Source organism: Thermobia domestica, chromosome 9, assembly GCF_964235325.1.
Source record: "Thermobia domestica chromosome 9, izTheDome1.hap1.1, whole genome shotgun sequence".
NCBI classification, from domain to species: domain Eukaryota; kingdom Metazoa; phylum Arthropoda; class Insecta; order Zygentoma; family Lepismatidae; genus Thermobia; species Thermobia domestica.
In genome coordinates, this window is record NC_137462.1 from 3,266,263 (window position 1) to 3,285,129 (window position 18,867).

General features: G+C 35.6%; 1 protein-coding gene across 2 annotated transcripts in view; it reads right to left on the reverse strand.

Annotated features, from left to right (window-relative positions):
• LOC145694338 (peroxisomal acyl-coenzyme A oxidase 3-like) overlaps positions 1-18,867 on the reverse strand; it is an 82,117-nt gene that overhangs the window by 15,399 nt on the left and 47,851 nt on the right. For both annotated transcript variants that reach the window (XM_081770457.1, XM_081770458.1), the window contains exons 5-10: positions 16,014-16,161; positions 13,637-13,811; positions 10,269-10,384; positions 8,253-8,416; positions 6,591-6,713; positions 4,673-4,793 (exon numbers count right to left, since the gene is read on the reverse strand). In XM_081770457.1, coding sequence (XP_081626583.1) covers positions 4,673-4,793; positions 6,591-6,713; positions 8,253-8,416; positions 10,269-10,384; positions 13,637-13,811; positions 16,014-16,161 — 847 coding nt within the window. The remainder of the gene's footprint in view (positions 1-4,672; positions 4,794-6,590; positions 6,714-8,252; positions 8,417-10,268; positions 10,385-13,636; positions 13,812-16,013; positions 16,162-18,867) is intronic.

Sequence of the window (18,867 nt, forward strand, 5' to 3'; positions counted from 1 at the left end):
ACTACTAAATCTTCAAAATATGCTACTTCTTTATTTTCATATATAAAATTACAAAATATTATGTTTTGAATAATATATTGAAAGTTTTGTTTGTTGAATATTTCTACTCGCAGGGAACAATAAAACAAAAAGTAACTTGTTATATATTCGTTCAATTCTTGTCTTAATACTTCTTAATCTTAAGATCTGGGAGCACTGAAGACTATTGTTGTCTTGAATTCACACTACAAATCTGTTTGTTAATTTCCCGGCGGGAAGATAGAGTATGTATGTACGTATAGTGTGTGTGGACAGCGAAATATCGGGAGTGTTATGCCGTATGAATGATTTTTGAGTATTTACACGTTCTATGTACTGTAGCAGTGGCGTTAACTTGAAGCTTCAGCCTACTTTCTATATATTTTGCGCTCCTGGAGTTCGTGCACTCCTCCATCGCCGCAAGGGTTGTGGGGATGCTATTTACGCCAATGCCATATAAGTTAACTGCAGGTATATACGCCAGTGGAGCTAAATAAGCCAAGTGTTCAGTGGTGAGACGTTTCCGACGAAATCCGCTAGAATGCGCCTGCAATATGTGCCACGGCCTTGAAGAAGTCCGATTTGACGAATACCCCGGGAGACAGCGCTGAGACCACCACATCATGCAGTGTTGTTTGCTTCGGTAATTTTCAGTGGAAGGACGTTATTATTTTAATAGAGGTAAGAATCCGTTATTAGTACCGCACTAACTCAAACCATTGCCGATTGTTTACAATGTACGCCTTATCTCGTGTCCGTCTAGGAGCACTTTATTTTGTGAGTGTAACTACAGATTTGTGATTTCATGGCTACTAAATCAAACCAAGCATCTTGCAGCGAAATACGTCAGGGCTTGTGCAGGAGTGACTGCAGAAAACAAAGATGTTTTCATTTATCCCACATCTTCCATGTAATATCGGTGTAGTTTTTTAAGTCACAGTACAATGACACTCTTTGTTTATCTTCTTATGGACTAAAACTTTTAAATGAATAAAGTTAAACTATACATTCATTAAACACTATTGCTAGCAAGATATAAAATACTGTACAGAATAGCTGCAGCGAAGAAAATACTTGAAGAAAGGGGAAAAAAAAAACACAGAAGCTTTTAACTGCAAACATCGAAACAGAACTGAAGAAACTCCTGATGAAAGCATATGTATAGAGTGATACATTATACGGATGTGAAGATGGACTCTAGGAGAAAAAAAAAACAAAAAAAAAAAAAAAAAACAGAGGATTCTAGACGGAAATCGACATCGAATTGAAGAATACCGGTGTGTGGTGTTGAAAAACATAAAATGGTAGTCCTCGAAAGATAGTGCTTTAGAAGGCTGTAGAAAATTAGATAGGTGAATCGAATCGATATCGAATGAAAGAGAATTAGAATAGGAGTATGAGATAATAGGAGTACGCTGAAAAATATTTCGAAAAGAAGAGACTGGATGATTGGATCCATTATGAGACATGAACGAATCTAGCTTTGGCTCAGAGGGGATGGCAGAACGAAAAATGCTTAGAGGGAGAACACGATTGAAGTAGGTGTATACGGGCCAAATAAGGCAGGGAAGAAACAGTCGATGGAAGGGAAAAGTAAGTGACGAAAGCTATGTCAAACTAAACCAAAGATTGCTAGCTTGAGAGGAAGAAGGAGGGTTTATAAAACTTTAAAATTAAGTACTTAGATCGATTTATCATTGAAATTTTCCATTAAGTTTTAAATATGGGTGGGTGCGCCATATATGGAATACGTTCCTAATATCAAATACCAGTCTATTTTGTCTGCTATGTGCTGCCACCGAATAGACTTTACGTAAACTTATACACAGTGACACCCTCAGTCTGCGCATGAGTGGTTTGCTGCCGAACAATAACATAACATTTCCTTTCGTTGCAGAATACTTTTTAGAAGAACTTGAGTTTTTCGGACGAACATTTGCAGGCTGCTGAATATACGCAAAGAGGCATATATTATTGTTGAGTTTGTGATATTTAGATTACATATATAATGTACCATAAGGGCATAAAGATTCAGTACACAGAGAATCACGTAAGGGTGTGTAGAAAGATAACTATCCAAAATGGCGATTTTCCTAATATGGAATACCACCAAGATCCTAATATGGAACATTCCTAAATAGGTTCATACGTATGTGAACTAGAAGTGATGAGGAATAACTGAATTGTAAGTTATAATAGACCTGACATTGTTTTAGACCGAGCATCAGGGAAGTCTCCTAGTTGAAACGTTTGGCATTTGTGTTGCAGGGTGTCCATAAAGTCTGGATACATGGGGAAAAGCACAATTTAGTCAATTTAATGTTAATGAATAATATTTTCTATATTATTTCCGTGATGTTCAATGCATAATTTGATGTGCTTTGCAAGATTAATGTGAACTCGATGGAATAGGTGTGAATTGCCGTCGATTTCAGCAACCGACTGGTAATGCGTTCTGTCAGGTGATTTAAATTTCTAATCTTCATCGAATAAACTTTCTCTTTCAGCATATCTCAGAAAAAGAAAACAAGTGGAGAAAGGTCTGGCGAACGAGGGGACCACTTCACATGACCTCTTCTCCCAATCCAGTGAGGGAAATTATCATTCAACCAATCTCTAACAGTTGCGGCAAAATCGGCAGGGGTCCCATCCTGCTGAGACCAGTCTGGAAGTCCCTCACTCAAACGCTCTATTTGAGGCATCAGTTTGTCTCTCATCATGTTTAGACAAGTCTCACTAGTTATATGATCATCAACGAAGAAAGGTCCTAGCACGGAACGGGGTTTGTCCAACATACAGCCTGTTTCTTTAATCTTGGTGATTAATTTCCCGACGGCAGTAAAACAAATAGGTTGACAATGAGGGTGTCGAAGGTTAAATTCTTGCGCAATTTTGCGATACCGTCATCCTTTTCGTCCATTTTAGAGTACCAACTCGACTCGTTCTTCTTTAGTCAGTCATTATTCAATCTGGAAAAATAAAAACAAATTACTAGGATTCCTATTTGCCCAGACTTTATGGACACTCTGTATGTGGGTATCTGTTTGTGTGTATCTGTTTGTCTCGCGATAAATCGTGAACGCATGAACCAATTCGAATAAAACTTTCACAGAATAATTATTGGTTTAAATGTCCCAACTGTAGTGTCGTCTACAGTGCTAAGTGAAGAGAATAGCACGACAGTACCGATTGAAGTAGTGAGTCCGCCATCACAACTACAGCCACAGCATCGCAGCACACGTAGTCGAAAGCAAGGTGGGCAAAAGTACTTACGAGTACTCCGCACAAAAACGATTTAAAAACTGCCTCTACTTCAACACAACGGGCCTTTACCTCATCATTGCAAGTAATTAAAAAGATGTTTAGCTTTCTAAGCCCCACCCAACAAAATTCAATCGAAACAGCCAAAGAAAAGGACTTCACACTACTACAAATTAGATAGTTAATCCGAAGAGTCAGTGAGAAACTTGAACGAAAGTAGTGACAGTTTAAGTGATCCTACTGATGATGTTGACGATGATGAGAAAAGCGGACATTGTGGTAAATTGTAGTCACTCAGTGCAGAGGAGATAGATTGGTTAAAATGCCCAGTTTGTAAAAGATAATCCCACGATGTCTCCTGTGAAAAGTGGAGAAAAATATGTTTGTGGCCATTGTTCTGCAAAATAAAACTTGAAATAAAATTTAGACGCCTTAAGACACGCTAATCCAGTATGTTTGAACTTTTTCTTGTATATATATATATATATATATATATATATATATATATATATATATATATATATATATATATATATATATATATATATATATATATATATATATATATACAAGAAAAAGTTCAAACATACTGGATTAGCGTGTCTTAAGGCGTCTAAATTTTGATTCAAGTTTTATTTTGCAGTTCTATATATATGTCTTTGTACTACGTAAAATTCTGGTATTTCTGCTGTTTTATATTTTCATTATCTTAAGAATGTTATGTAACTTTTTGTGTACTTGTCGTATAGACCTACCAAATATGATATATAGGCTATAATACCTACAACGCAACATTTGGATAATTCAAGCATGGGCACGATCCCTGCTCAGACCACCCATTCTGAGTTTTTCTGGTTTTCCTCAGTCCTTTCAGGTGTATACTGGGATGGTTCTTTTCCCGAGACCTTTCCAATTCCTAGACTTAAGGGCCGATGTGATCTCGGTGTTAGAGGCTCGAACACTAACTTTGCTCCTTTCCTTGACCTAATAAATAAATTTATTTCTTAAATAAGCAAATAAATTGCTCGAATGCATTCTCCATGCTCCAATTATCCAAATGTCGCATTGTAGGCAGACGCGCATATTTTGTTCTAGTATTCCATTTTAAGAACAGGTAGTGTTCCATATTAGGAGCGGGGTGTGCCTAATATGGGAAATTGATTTCTTTCAATTTCGTAATATTGTAAAAAATTAATAATGTGAAACAAACTTTCATACCTGTATTTTGTTTTACAAAGGTACCACAAGTATTATGATGTATAATATTTTTATTCTGGAATACACGTTTCTGAGAAATAAAGAGGAAACAAATAGTATTCCATATTCGGTACCTTTACCCTACTATACAGAAGGCAGACCATTTACAACTAAAATAAATAAAATAACACAATACCTTTAAGATAGCCATGACCTCCACAAGCTTCACGGCACTCTTGGATGGCGTCTCTTGCAGTCCATGAGACAATCGCTTTTCCTACACAAGACAAAGCATGGATCTCTGCGCCTAAGTTTGACTGAAATAGTACAAAATAGAATAAGATCAGCTACAGTGTATGATTTTTTAATTATTAAGTCAGTATATAAATTTCCCTACTTTGATAGTTTCTGGGGTAATTCCAAGGATGTTATAAATAGAGGATCTGCCCATATGTATCTTCGTCCTATTAAATCGATGAAGCCAAAAAACAACCGAGCATCGGCACGTTTGATTGGCTACTCTCGTTTCTGCCATCGTCTGATTGGCTACTTTCGTTTCCGCCATGATCGTTGGTTCAAAACATTGCGATCCTATTAGGCGGAGGGGGCAGAGTAGGGGTGGCGAAACTGTCACGTATGGCTTCAAGATTTTGTTGTTAAGGGCAGATCCTCTATTTTAAAAGATCCTTGGGTAATTCCAATATCATGCATTAAATTCATTCATTTATGAAGTTTTAGAGCGAGATTTTTACTGTTGTGTAAAGGGAAAAGAAATACGACACACTAAAACTATTAAAGGTACTGAAAATGTTATAGGCATTGAGGTACAACGGAAGCAAAGGAAGAGTTAATGCTTGTATAACTTGTTGATATTTTCTGTGTATATCCAGTTTTGTCGATTTCGAGTGGACATCTAAACCTCTAGGGGAAAACCATATTCATCCACTACATGGTACACCTAATCATCAAAATGGGGGAATTTTAAAACTTTGGAGGGAAATTTCCTTACCTCTTAACATCTCTGAATAAAATACTGTATTATCTCTTTCATGATTTACTGTCACGGAAATATCTTTATACTTATGGAACGCGAACGAAATCATTATTGCGTTGCTGAAAATCGGTTAAAAAATAATGGTTACTCACAACATTTAGGTACGTGGATGTGCTAATTTACCTAAGTTTGACATTGAACCAAAACTTTTTATTGTAGCTTGCTACCCTTCTCGTCAACAAAGACATTTCCTATGCCTTGTTTGAGACTTATCAATGGGATATAAATTCTTTTCGCTTATGTCAGTCCGGGTAAGAACTTGTTTTATCGTAACTTCCATGAAAATAAATACATTAGTACATCTGATTTTCGTTAAATAAGGTATGTGTTATTTTAAAAAAGAAGACGTATTCAGAGTCATTCTGACGTGTGATTAGCGTCATACTAAAGAGTTCGACTAGCATGTTTCATGCGGTAGTCAAGTCTTTAGTATGACTCTCATCACACGTTAAGAGGCCCTATCACTGCGAAATTAAAATACCTCTAATTTTACAGTAATTGTGTAATATCTTCCAATAGATTAAAGATAATCAGAAAGTGGAACAAGACCTTCCTAGATTTTACGTGAGATACCGTTATCACGACTCACTTATTTGCTTTCAATTTCCAACCATTTAGAAAATCGGCATTTATTTTCGCGTTTCTAAATAACTGCAAACGGTAAGTTATTAGGTGACTCGTGATAACGGTAACTCATGCAAAATAACATTGTCTAGGGAGTTCTTGTTCCACTTTTCAAGTATTTTTAATCTATGTGAAGATATCACGTAATTACTGTAAAATTAGTGGTATTTTAATTTCGCAGCGATAGAGCCTTTTAAACCGATTCTGAATACGGTCCAGAAAGTTTAGTTTGATTCTAAAATGTAGAGCATTATTAATCTAAACATGAAAAAATTTACTCACGCCTGCAGAGTATTAGAGATGCTACCCTAGAATAAATGTAAAAGTAATTGTCTTTCAGGGGGTATGGGAATGAGTCCTTAACTATGTGGAAAAAGTCACCATTGATTTCAGGTACATTATTTTAAAATGTAATGCGATAAATATTATAACTCACAGCATCAACTGTTTGATCGTTGGATGTGATTGCTGCTTGGAAGGTGAAGAAACCCTGTACAAATTGTTTGTAGAACAACTTGAATGCTACGGCTGCCGCAGTGTACGGAAGGAGCCTCCATTGCTAGAGAAGATAAACAAGAAACATTAATTAATCAAATTCTGTAAACATAAGTTATGTATATACAATGTTATTAAAAACAACTGGCAACTACAAATTAAAAAAAAAACTACATCCTTACCTATATATAGAATTAATTTCTGAAAATGTGAATCTTTGGCAGTCGAGAGCTACATTTTAAAACAAAATATTAAAATTTTCTACGAATAGTTAAAAGAATATACCTTATATAGAAAAGTGAGTGACCATTTTTTTAAAGCAATTTGCAACTAGACTACAATTTGCAACTAGAAAGTGGGAATACTGCGTAGTAATCACATTTCTTCTCTACAAGAATTTAATTTCTCTCTTCAAGTTACGTCTGTTTTATTTGGTTATATTAAAAAAAAGGAGAAATTAAATGCTTAAGTTTTGACGTACTACGATTATGCCGGCTAGGCTAAAGGAGACGGTAATGGTGAGAAATGAATGAAAATAGTGGAATGAAGAAAGTGGGAGAACGCCGAGAAAACCCCCGCACATGGTGTTTGTCCATCACAAAGTTCACTTGGGAGCTGGGATCGAGTTGAGTTGATTTTGAGTTTAACGTCCCGTTCAACAGCGAGGCTATATGAGACGTGGACCTACTGATTAACGTGGAATCCGAATCACATGAGCTCCCGCCGGGAAAGAGAGCTGGGATCGAACCAGGAACCCTATGCACGAGAGGTGAACGCTCTACCACCGAGCCACTGTGGCCCCCTTGGTTACATTTTGTTAACATCATTAAACAAACATAAAAATGTAACACTTTAATGTAAACTATATTTTTTAAACAAAAGATTATTATTTTTTTATATAATCAATATTTGACTGAATTTCATATCTTCATTGTTTCAGTTTAGACAAACTATTCAGAATGGTAATTCTCTGAAGCATTGATTAAGGGAGTACATAAATTTGGCGATTAATATTATTATTTAATGGAGTGATTGAACTACAAATATCTTTATTTCCTCCTTTAGTGCTTTGAAGAATATCGCCCTAGAGTTTGACTCGAAATACATTTCGTGGCCCTGAGTAGCGTAGTCGCTCACGCTCTGGTCTTCGGGGCGAGCGGCCCCGGGTTCGATTCCCGGTGGGGTCACTCGTTTGAAAAAGTGTAAAACGCTTTTTCAGACCAACCACCCTGAATAAGGTGATTTCCTCATTGACACCAGGCAAATGCCGGGGTGGTACCTAACTTATAGGTCCCAGGACGCTTCCTTCCTTCCCCAATCCTTTCTTCCTTCCTTTTCCCCGGATTTTGTGTCATCCCTCAAATCGTGAAGTGCTAAATGGCCTTAGATGCCTAAGCCCAGAAATCTAAATCCTAATCAAAATACATTTTATGGACTCATATCTTGTATAATATCCCTCTTTCAATCGTATTATTCCCAAGAATTCCTTAAATAAGAACTTACGTTACCCGTCTATTGAGCTTATGCCATAAAATTTACTTGGTTAGGCTACTAAATGAAAAAATAATACTTAACGAATATTCCATTAGTAAATATCATTTACCTGGAGTTGATATTCCAATATGGGTACTTCCTTATCCTTGGTGGGACCAAACTGCCTCCGTAGGGCTGAATAGCGAACACCAATTGATACAGCTTTCCATAAGTTTGTAATACTAATACCTATGACTGATACTCGGCCGTACGACAAACTTCCCAACACCACACCTGTAATAATAACAAAACTGTCTTAGCTTATTTTCACAATCTTGCAAGAGTCCGTGGACAGACAGAAGATTATTTGTAAGTATTTATGCACTAATTCCTTCAAGTTATACTAGTTAAGAAGTTCCAATATCGATTGCCTTTCTATTAAAAAAAAAAAAAAAAAAAAAACGGAAAATTTAGATATTCTGAATATAGATCCATGTTGCATTGGTAGTTGGAGGAGGTAAAACAAGGGACTACTTATAGGTATCAAACTACAGGGTGACCCAGAAAAAAGGCATTTTAAAAAGGAGTACACTGAGAAAAATCCGTTCTCCGGACAGCGGTATATTGCACAAATATACGGTATCCTCTTGCTTACTATATATATATCCTCGCCCTCCCTGATGTGCCGTCAAAGTAAAATTATAAAAACCATCCCAGGTCCGAACCCATCTATGTAGAAAATTTGATCGAGATCGTTCGGGTGGTTCAAGAGTTATTAAGTCACAAACATAGTCACTTTCAGTTTTATACATAAAAGTTGGCAGTAACGCAAAATTTACGACTTTCAAAGGTGATTTTTCTTCAAAACCAAGATTTTGCACATTCGCCGATTCGTGATGCATAACAAATGGGATATTCGACAGTTAGCAGTGGTCGAAGTGAGACCGCTCTGGTCATACCGCCTCTGGTTTTTCAATGATGATGACGTACCGTCACTGGAAAGTAGATGCTAAATACCTTTAACGAATCCATTTTTACACACAATAATTGACGAATAACTTTGCACGTAAAGAGATTTTATTTCTTATGTAGAAATAATGTCTAAGTTGACTACATCGACATTTTTCTTACATTTTTCCTATCTTTTATTTTCAAAATTAGGTGTCTTCAAAGAAGTTCACCTAGTTTATATTTTGATGTGCTATATTGACTGGTTTCTTTGTAATATATGTGTGTATCTTCTTGTCTTAATGCATAGGATAAATGTTGTGTTTTGAGCATGGGCGGATTTAGGGGTTGTCTGTTGTGCGGGTGGGCCTTCTGGGTGTTTGGAATTACCCACAGTCGAGTGGGGGGACTAGGAGTTTTTCCACAGGAAATTGTTGATATCATTATTCGGTTTTTGAACAATTTCGTGTATAATTCTCTATAATACAACATAAAGGGACTTTTTTCTGATAGTTGTTGAAGGGGGTGAAAGTCTCGATATCCCCTCCTCCCGCGTTACTAAAGAGAAGGTCTTCAATAATTTTCAGTCATTATATAAATAGAAATGCAATCTTTTAGGCAACATACCCAAGTGCGCCCATCAGGGGGGGCAAGGTGGGGCGCTCGCCCCCCCTAAGAGGAAATTTTACTTGGGAATATCGAAAACCCAATAGAATTTTCACATTAGTTACAGCAAAATTTGAAACTATATTTGAAACGTTGCTTATACTTGTCCCCCCTTGGAAACCACAACATAGGCGCCCTTGAACATACCCTCATTGCATTTCAGCATTTAGATAGCCGGTATGTCGAGTCAAAATATTAAAAAAACATACCGCCTCTGCTTTTCTTCCACTTCGAACACTGACAGTTAAAATATTGACGGTATTCAAGATTATCAATTTACGGCAAGTGACCTGTCACTGACAACCGAATACTTATTTTGACGATAGTAATGATAGCAATGTAGCAGTGGAACAAATATCTCCAAACTACTTCGTTCTAATTTGAGATCCAGAAAGAGCAGAGTACGCTATACCATGTTCGACAAAGCGAATCCCACAGCAGCAAAGAAAAGAGACATAGATCTATTGCCTGAAACTATATTTAAAATTTAACTATTATAAGACTGATAAAATCATTTGAAAATTTCACTCACCAAACCTTTTGCTGGAATCTTTCATGGCACTGACGTATTTTCCTTCTGGTGTTACGTCACCAGTTTTGTTTAAGAGATTCTCGCGTGGTATCCTATAGTTTTCGAACATCACAAACCTAAAAACGAATAAAATTATAAATTCTGTGTTTTAATAGCTACATAGCAGTTGGTTTCCTTTTAGAAAGGAAACTAATGTTGATATACGTATGCAAAACATTAGCTATCATTTACCGGTAGTAAGAAATTAACTAGTTTATGTGGTGACAGGAAAAAACTATATACAAGCAACTATTAACTCCACTAAGGAACTACCTGCATCTTGGTTCATACATTATTAACAAAGTTAATTTATTTCAAGCATCTGCACAAAAAAGTACACCTTAGCAATAAGTTTAAAGCTGTTGAATACCGGCATTATTTTGGTTTCTCAGCTAATTGGTTGACATGAAGAAGTATTGTCTTTTATCTTCCGATTGGATTGGATAGGATTTTCACTTTAACGTCCCTTTCAACAGCGAGGCTATATGAGACGTGGACCTACAGCTTAACGTGGGATCCGAACCACACGAGTTTCCGTCGGGAATTGAACCGGGGTCTTGCACGTCAAAGGTACATACGCTAACCGCTTACTCTTTTATCTTTCGAAACGAACCACCATTTTAATACAAGGTTTGATAGTAAAGTTCCAGGACTGATGCTAGCACCTACGTTGTAAATATTAATGCAACAAAATAGTTTATAATGTGAGATTAATGCTATCATATTCTTCTTTTGTAGGGCATGTGGAGATTTGGTAAATAATAATATGTACACATCTGAACTCGGTCATCAAAGACAGCTTGGTTCCCATCGCCATGGATTCTTATGTTGATAATTGCAGGATGTGATCCAGAAGTGAGCAATGATTAACTTTACAGATTTAATCAATTTTGTGCACCTGACTGAGTTTTTCGCGCTTCAGTCAAAGAATTACGCACAAACTTCTCACAAAATCTTATTGTTTTAGAGATCTTTCAGTATCTGCTGGATCGTTTCGCGATTGATGTGAAGCGCATTCTGCATCAAGCGGTCGGTTATGCGACGGTCTGTCTGTAAAAGGTTGTGAACACATTCCACATTATACTCTAAACGACTGGTTGACAGTCGTTCACTTCTGGAATTATCAGAAACACCTTCACATTCATCACGAAATTGGGCATAATGGTATGGTCATGAGAGAGATGGTTGTCGTTTGGTAAATAGTTCTGATCATCTTGTATATCTCTGTTGTTGATTCGGGCCGCGGTGGCTCAGTGGTACAGCGTGCATTTCTGGTGCATAGGGTCCTTGGTTCGATCCCAGTTCTTGCCAAGTAAGGTTTGTGGTGAATAAACACCATGTGCATGGGTTTTCTCGGGGTTCTCCCGTTTCCTCTCACTTTCCTCACTCCACCATTTCCTTCATATCTCATTATCATCGTCTCCTTTAGCAATGCCGCAGGCACGTAGCCAGAATTTCGTGAAGGGGGGGTCCGTCACATGAAATACTGTGGTCATCACACCAGGGGCTCGATCATTGTAAACTATTTTACTGGAACATATATTAGTTCGTTTAGCCAGGATTTCGTAACGGGGAGTGGGGGGATGACATGAAATTCTGAAGGCCCAGGAGTTCGACCAATCTAAACTACTTTACTATCAGCATATATTGGTTTGTTAAGACAATAGAATAAGGATATGTTGGTAAGAACAGTAGGACGTCAACAATCCGAACGCGGTCCCTAGAAGCTTTTTACATTTTGTCTTAGCGCTAGCGATAAACAAACAATAGGGTTGTTCGTCGGCGTTGTGTGAAGTCAGTATTTTTACAAAAGCTTATTCATATGTAGGTAATTGTTTGTCATACATATTTTAATTTTTATTTTCCCTTATGCCTATTCAAGTTAAGTTTTAAATGTGAGTTACAAAAAACAGTGTAATTTAGTATACGAGCAGTTTTTTTGAGAAACATAAAATGTAAGTAGCCTTACGTACGGTATTGTAATTACTGTATGTACTGTATAACCACTGTATCAATAAAAGAGCATTGAGAGACCGTACAGTATATTTAAGCCTAAATGGCATTTTCTTAGTCATTTCCGAAAATCCGAATGATTTGAAAATCCGAACTACCTATGGTCCCAATTAGTTCGGATTTTCGACTTCCTACTGTATTTTAATAACAAACTATGAAGACATCTCGAGCAAAATAATAAAAAAAAGTATTGAAAAAGATTATACAATGTTTACGTCCTTCCTCTGTTTATTCAAATACAGTATAACAATTTTCCTTTCATTATGACCTCGATTATTATAAAAAGTACATATTCACTATTATAAAAAGTACTTACTCAATAATGTCTTGTAAAATATTTTACAATATCTGCATTCCTTTCTCTGTTGAATCAAATGTTAACAGAACTTTCTTTCCACGTAAATTTTTGTTTTTATTATTCCGTCAACTACTGTCTGTTCCAAATGACAGGTTAAAGGAGCAGTAGAAAATTGTTTTTAAATAACATGTTTGATACTGAAAATTATGATAAAAAATGTCCACGCTGTTACGCAACGGCACAATGCTTTCGGAAGCTTGAAATCTCCCTGACTAGTAGCAGAAATTCTGAGAATTCAGTAACTTTTCTAGAAATTTCAAATTCCCTGGTTCTTCCAGGATATTTTGCTCACCTCGCCACCATGTATTGCAAGTAATACAAATTTCCTAATAAGAAAGAGTAACCAAAAGCTTCCTGTAGTTTATTTTTAACGATGATCGTTCTTTTTCTCATTTCATTTTGTATCATCTTTCCTTAATTTTTTTTTCATTTCTGGTCTCGAAGGGGGGGTCCGCCCCCCCCTTGGCTACGTGCCTGATTGCCGGGATAACGTGGGACGTAAAACTTAAATATTTCATTTCAATTAATTTTTTTTTCTGTTATTAATTTCCCTAACTTACAGGAAAACTTAATGTTCACCCTTTGTTTTACATAGGAACCCATCACAATAGAAACCAGATATCAGATTGGCTTCGGTAAGCGATATTTAGAAGGCAAAGATACTCTCTTTACCAAATGTCCGTGTCTTCCGAAATAAGAAAAGCGTAACATTAACCTCACATGTTAAACAATTTTCCGTCATTATCAATTACAGACTACGAGCGTCGATCCTGGAACTTCATTGTCAAACTTCTGGTTTTATTTTACTGATTTCATCTTCAAACACACTCCAATGTCTCTTCTATTGTAAAATTAAATATTATAATGAGTATCATTTTAATATTTACAAATCAAATTTATGTAATACTTGTACTAAATTTGTACATAATAATTTCACATTGCTTTGAGAAAATCTTACCCATTGTCCACTCCGTTGCATCCAGCCTTTTCTCCGATGTCCCCAGCAGTGACTCCAGGATACCTGAGAAGAGTTTTTCCATCTCGTATGGGAACTATGAATGCATGGAGGCCGTGATTGGATCCGTCGGGAGTTATAAGCTGTGCGTATACAATTGCATGTGTACAGCACTTTCCTGTGCAAATAACAAATAATGACTTTTTGTCATATGCTCATCTATATACACTAAATCGTGTTTTTAAAAGTGATATATTTGAGAATGCAACGAAATAAAAATTATATCAATTATCAGACATAGAAAATATAATAATGTACAAACATTATATAAAAACTACATATAATTTTAACAACTCTACATAATTCGGTGGTCAAATTGTCTGAAATGGCAATTTCAAACAATTTTAAAAACAGAGTTTTTTGATTGCCATATTTTACAATGTATACTTGTAGAAAGTAATTTCGGTTTCGTGCATGTGCCATTACTATTTAACACAATTGTTGATTTTATAACAAACTTAGTAATATGGTCGATTTGGCTGCTAAGCTGCGACTTTTTATCTTAAAAACCTTAATTTTTAAAGTAGTAGTAGTAGTAGTTAAATCTTTACATACGTAGCTATGATTTAAAGCTAATTTCTATCATTTCTTTAATTGCATTCTTAGCACACAAGAATGAGTTTGGTGCACCCGAAGAACACTAGTAATAGTGAAGAAGACAAGAGACAGAGCTAAACCCAAGGATGTTATAAAATAGAGGATCTTCCCTTACAACAAAATCTTGAAGCCATACGTCACAGTTTCACCGCCCCTACTCTGCCCACTCTGGCCAATAAGATCGTATGTTTTGAGCTAACAATCATGGCGGAAACGAAAGTAGCCAATCAGACGATGGCGTAAATGAGAGAAGCCAATCAGACGTGTCGATGCTCGGTTGTTTTTTGGCTTCATTGATTTAATAAGCTGAAGATACATATGAACAGATTCTCTGTTTTATAACATCCTTGGCTAAACCAAGAACATTCTCCCTGCATGACTGACGAAAAACAGATAACTTTCAGATTGGTAACAATCAACAGTTGGAGAAGTTGAAAGATGTTCCTTATCCACCATAATACGTATATATAATAGGCCAAGTTTTCATAACAGGCTAGAGATAGGAGTAGATTATATTATTCCCACATAGATATAATTTATATTTAAAGTTCATCACAAATAACGTAAGTGCTCGAAATTACATTATACTCTTAACCAACCTAATAATAAAAAAAGATTTCATCAGTAATTAACTAATTTTAATGATCTAACTTCATATAGACCAATAACTATGTTTTCAATGATCTAATGCTTCCTATTGACTATTAACTTTGTTTTCAATGATTTAGCGTTCCTAATTACTATTGACTTTGTTTTCAATGATCTGACGCTTTCTGTTAACTATTAACTCTATTTTCAATGATCTAACGCTTCCTATTGACTAATAACTTTATTTTCAATGATCTAAGACCATTAACTTTATTGTCAGTGATCTAGCGTTCCTTTTGTTTTCAATGATTTAGCGTTCCTAATGACTATTAACTTTGTTTTCAATGATCTAACGCCTTCTGTTAACTATTAACTCTATTTTCAATGATCTAACGCTTCCTATGGACTATTAACTTTATTTTCAATGATCTAGCGTTCCTAATGACTATTAACTTTGTTTTCAATGATCTAAGACTTCCTATTGACCATTAACTTTATTGTCAGTGATCTAGCATTCCTTTTGTTTTCAATGATCTAGCGTTCCTAATGACTATTAACTTTGTTTTCAATGATCTAACGCCTTCTGTTAACTATTAACTCTATTTTCAATGATCTAACGCTTCCTATGGACTATTAACTTTATTTTCAATGATCTAGCGTTCCTAATGACTATTAACTTTGTTTTCAATGATCTAACATTTCCTACTGACTAAATAAAAAGACGTTAAACAAAGTAAATAAGTATGTGTGAATAAAAATATTACACTATACTATAGGTTAAAATGCACCCTGTATTTTTCAGATTTAATATACCTTAAAAATTGAGAAAAAAAAAAAAACAGTATTGACTGATCACTAGTCACGCATACGCTGATTCTTACTCGACTCTCGTTCAAAAATATTTTTGAATCCAGCGCTGCTATATGACAATAAATACAAAAGAGGAAAGTCACGTTTGGTCAGCAGAGTAATTCTAAATCATTTTAAGTCATAAACTAATTAATTAAATAAATAAACAGTAAGACAGAATCAAAATCTAAAATTTTGCTCTCTAGTCCTGAGTTTCAATTCCGTTCTGTTTACAAGCAAAATTTAATTTAATTATTAATAAAGGCATAAAACTGTGTGTTCCTACCTAAATTTCCGATCCAGCACTTGGCGGCCTCAAAGTCTGGAGTGTTGAGGATGAATTCTTGGTGAGAGGGATCGTATGTGGCTGTCGTCCTCATTCCTTTAGTGTTTGTGCCATGTGCAACCTCAGTCAGAGCAAAACAACCAGTAGACTGCAATTATTATTATTATATTATTATTATTATTATTATTATTATTATTATTATTATTATTATTATTATTATTATTATTATTATGTACTTATTTGTTTTTCTACCCTAATATATTTTTGTCACTAATCGTATGAAAATTACAATATTCTACTATTTCAGTAAAGTGCGGCAACTTTCTGTCAACCAAAAATAATAATAATAATAAATAAAAATAATAGATAAATAAATAAATAAATAAATAATGGATCAAAAGATTCCTATCTTGGCCCATAAGTAATTTTTGGATCAGATGCCACAACATTTTTGAATAGCCCCTAAATCGAGTTTTCGTATTTTTTACGGAATAAGCACATCATACTGAGTTAAGTGATAGTTCGGATTTGGCTACACTATATGTAGTTCTCCAGATATAAGACCTAAAAGAAAATTTTTGATTGAAATATACTGTTTCTTTTGATCTAAAAAGTCAGATGTGATACAACGATATCTCGTATCCATTACCAAACACGATATAGCTAAAACCGATGAATATTGTCGATTGCACCAGACTTCATTTTTAACTAACTAAATCTATGGCCTATGGAACCCGGAGGTTCAATGCCGCGTTTACAAAAGCTCTCCACTGACTTCTATCTTTAGCCAATTGGATCCAATTTCTACTTTGTATTCCTATTTCTGTGAGATCCATCTTAATACTGTCCTCCCATCTGCGCCTAGGTCTTCCTAATGGTCGTTTTCCGATTGGTCTTCCAGTCAAGACTTTGAAAGCGTTTCTACTTTCTTCCATTCTAGCTACATGACTTGCCCACCTAAGCCTCCTAGACTTCACGACCCTAACAATGTTGGGTAAACCATATAAATTATGTAGTTCCTCGTTATGAAGTTTCCGCCATTCCCCATTCCCGTTCCTCTTGAGCCCGAATATTCGTCTCAGGATCTTGTTCTCAAATACTTTCAGTCTATGTTCTTCCCTCAAAGTAAGAGACCATGTTTCGCAACCATACAGAACAACAGGCATGATTATCGTTTTATGTATTTTAAGCTTCAAATTCCTCGATAGAATTCGCGACAAGAGATTTTGAAGTGAATAATAACACGAATTCCCTGCTTTTAATCGACATTCAATTTTTTCGTGAATATGGTTTTTGTCTCTTAATATTGATCCTAGATATTTGAAAATATCCACTTTATCAAAAGTATTATTTAATATTTTAACGCATCCATAATTTCCCGTATTACGGTCTCGACGCACTTCCATGTATTTAGTTTTCTCTGCATTTACTTCTAAACCCATGTCCCTTCAAGCGTTTAATAAGATCTCTGCATTTCTTTCTATTGTTCTCCTATCATCCCCATACATGATCAGCATACGCCATAACCTGGTGAATACCATTGAACTTTAGGCCCTAGTTGTTATCTTTGATTTTCCTTATAGCATATTCCAGGACAAAGTTTAATAATAATGGCGACAACGTATCTCCTTGTTCCAGACTTCAGTTTTACTGGATAATATGAAAATCACATAGGATTCATTTCTTGTCATAATCCACCACATCTCTCGAAACCTAGAAATCACTTAATCCATAAATTTAATTCATTTAAAACAAATCCTTCACTCTGATCCACTTCGGTTGGGGAGCATCACACTTGTGTAGGCTTATTGATCCTTCCACGCCTTCGATTTCAGAAGAGACGTGTTTGAGTTTCCAGTACATTGTACGTTTGAACTTTGAACTAAATTAATATTTTGTAGTCTGTCTCTGTTCAGAGAACCTTAATTGAACTTAGCCTAAAAACTCAAGTCTGAACTTAGCTAGAAAAAAATATATATCTTGTGGTCACTATGTCAATATTGACGAAACGGGTGTATGATGGAAGATGCATTGTAGAAGACTTTAGTTCGAGTCAAATCTACACAGGTTAATATTTTATTTTTACCTACATTATTGTGATATTATTGTCTAATCGTGTATCTAGACTTCAACTTTGGGATAATAGTGCTCCGTTGTAATAAAATATTATAAAGACAATCTTGTGACAAGAATTTGTAAGTAGGATAATGGAAATATTCACATATGCAATATGCATGATAATAAACGTATACACTATTTGTTTGGGTAAATATTTGCTTTTATTACTATCAATTCTAAAACATTTCTGATGTATTATTTCATTTTAATCTTATTATATTATTTATTTGTTGAGTTATATCAAATAGGTATGTTCTTTAGGCCACAGCAAAGTAGAAAATTGATCATGAAATTAATAATGGTAGGATAATACATGATATGGCTTAAGCAGGATTCAAACTCACGACAAATATGTCTTGTGGTCAACAGTCTACAGCCTGTTTATCTCAGGTGTACCCTAGGAAAATATGCGAAACATACTTCAGCCCCACCCGCACCGCCCTCTGATGGAGGAAACCCTCCCTTTGTTTAGGGAAAAAAAGTGAATGACCTCCGGTGTGTTGCCAATTTGTTATTCAGTCGTTTGGTCTTGACGAGTGAAGATCGTAGGCTACTTAGGATGGCTAACAAGGCAGTGCATAGCGAAGTCCGTGAAATAATTCATTGTGACAATGCTTCGCTTCCTCATCCAGAAACAATTGAAAGATCTCCCTCGCAGCAACTTGTCCTTCCTCTTTGAACAAAGGTACAGGAAAACACACAACGACAGCAGCGCCAGAAGGGGCACAGTTGAAAT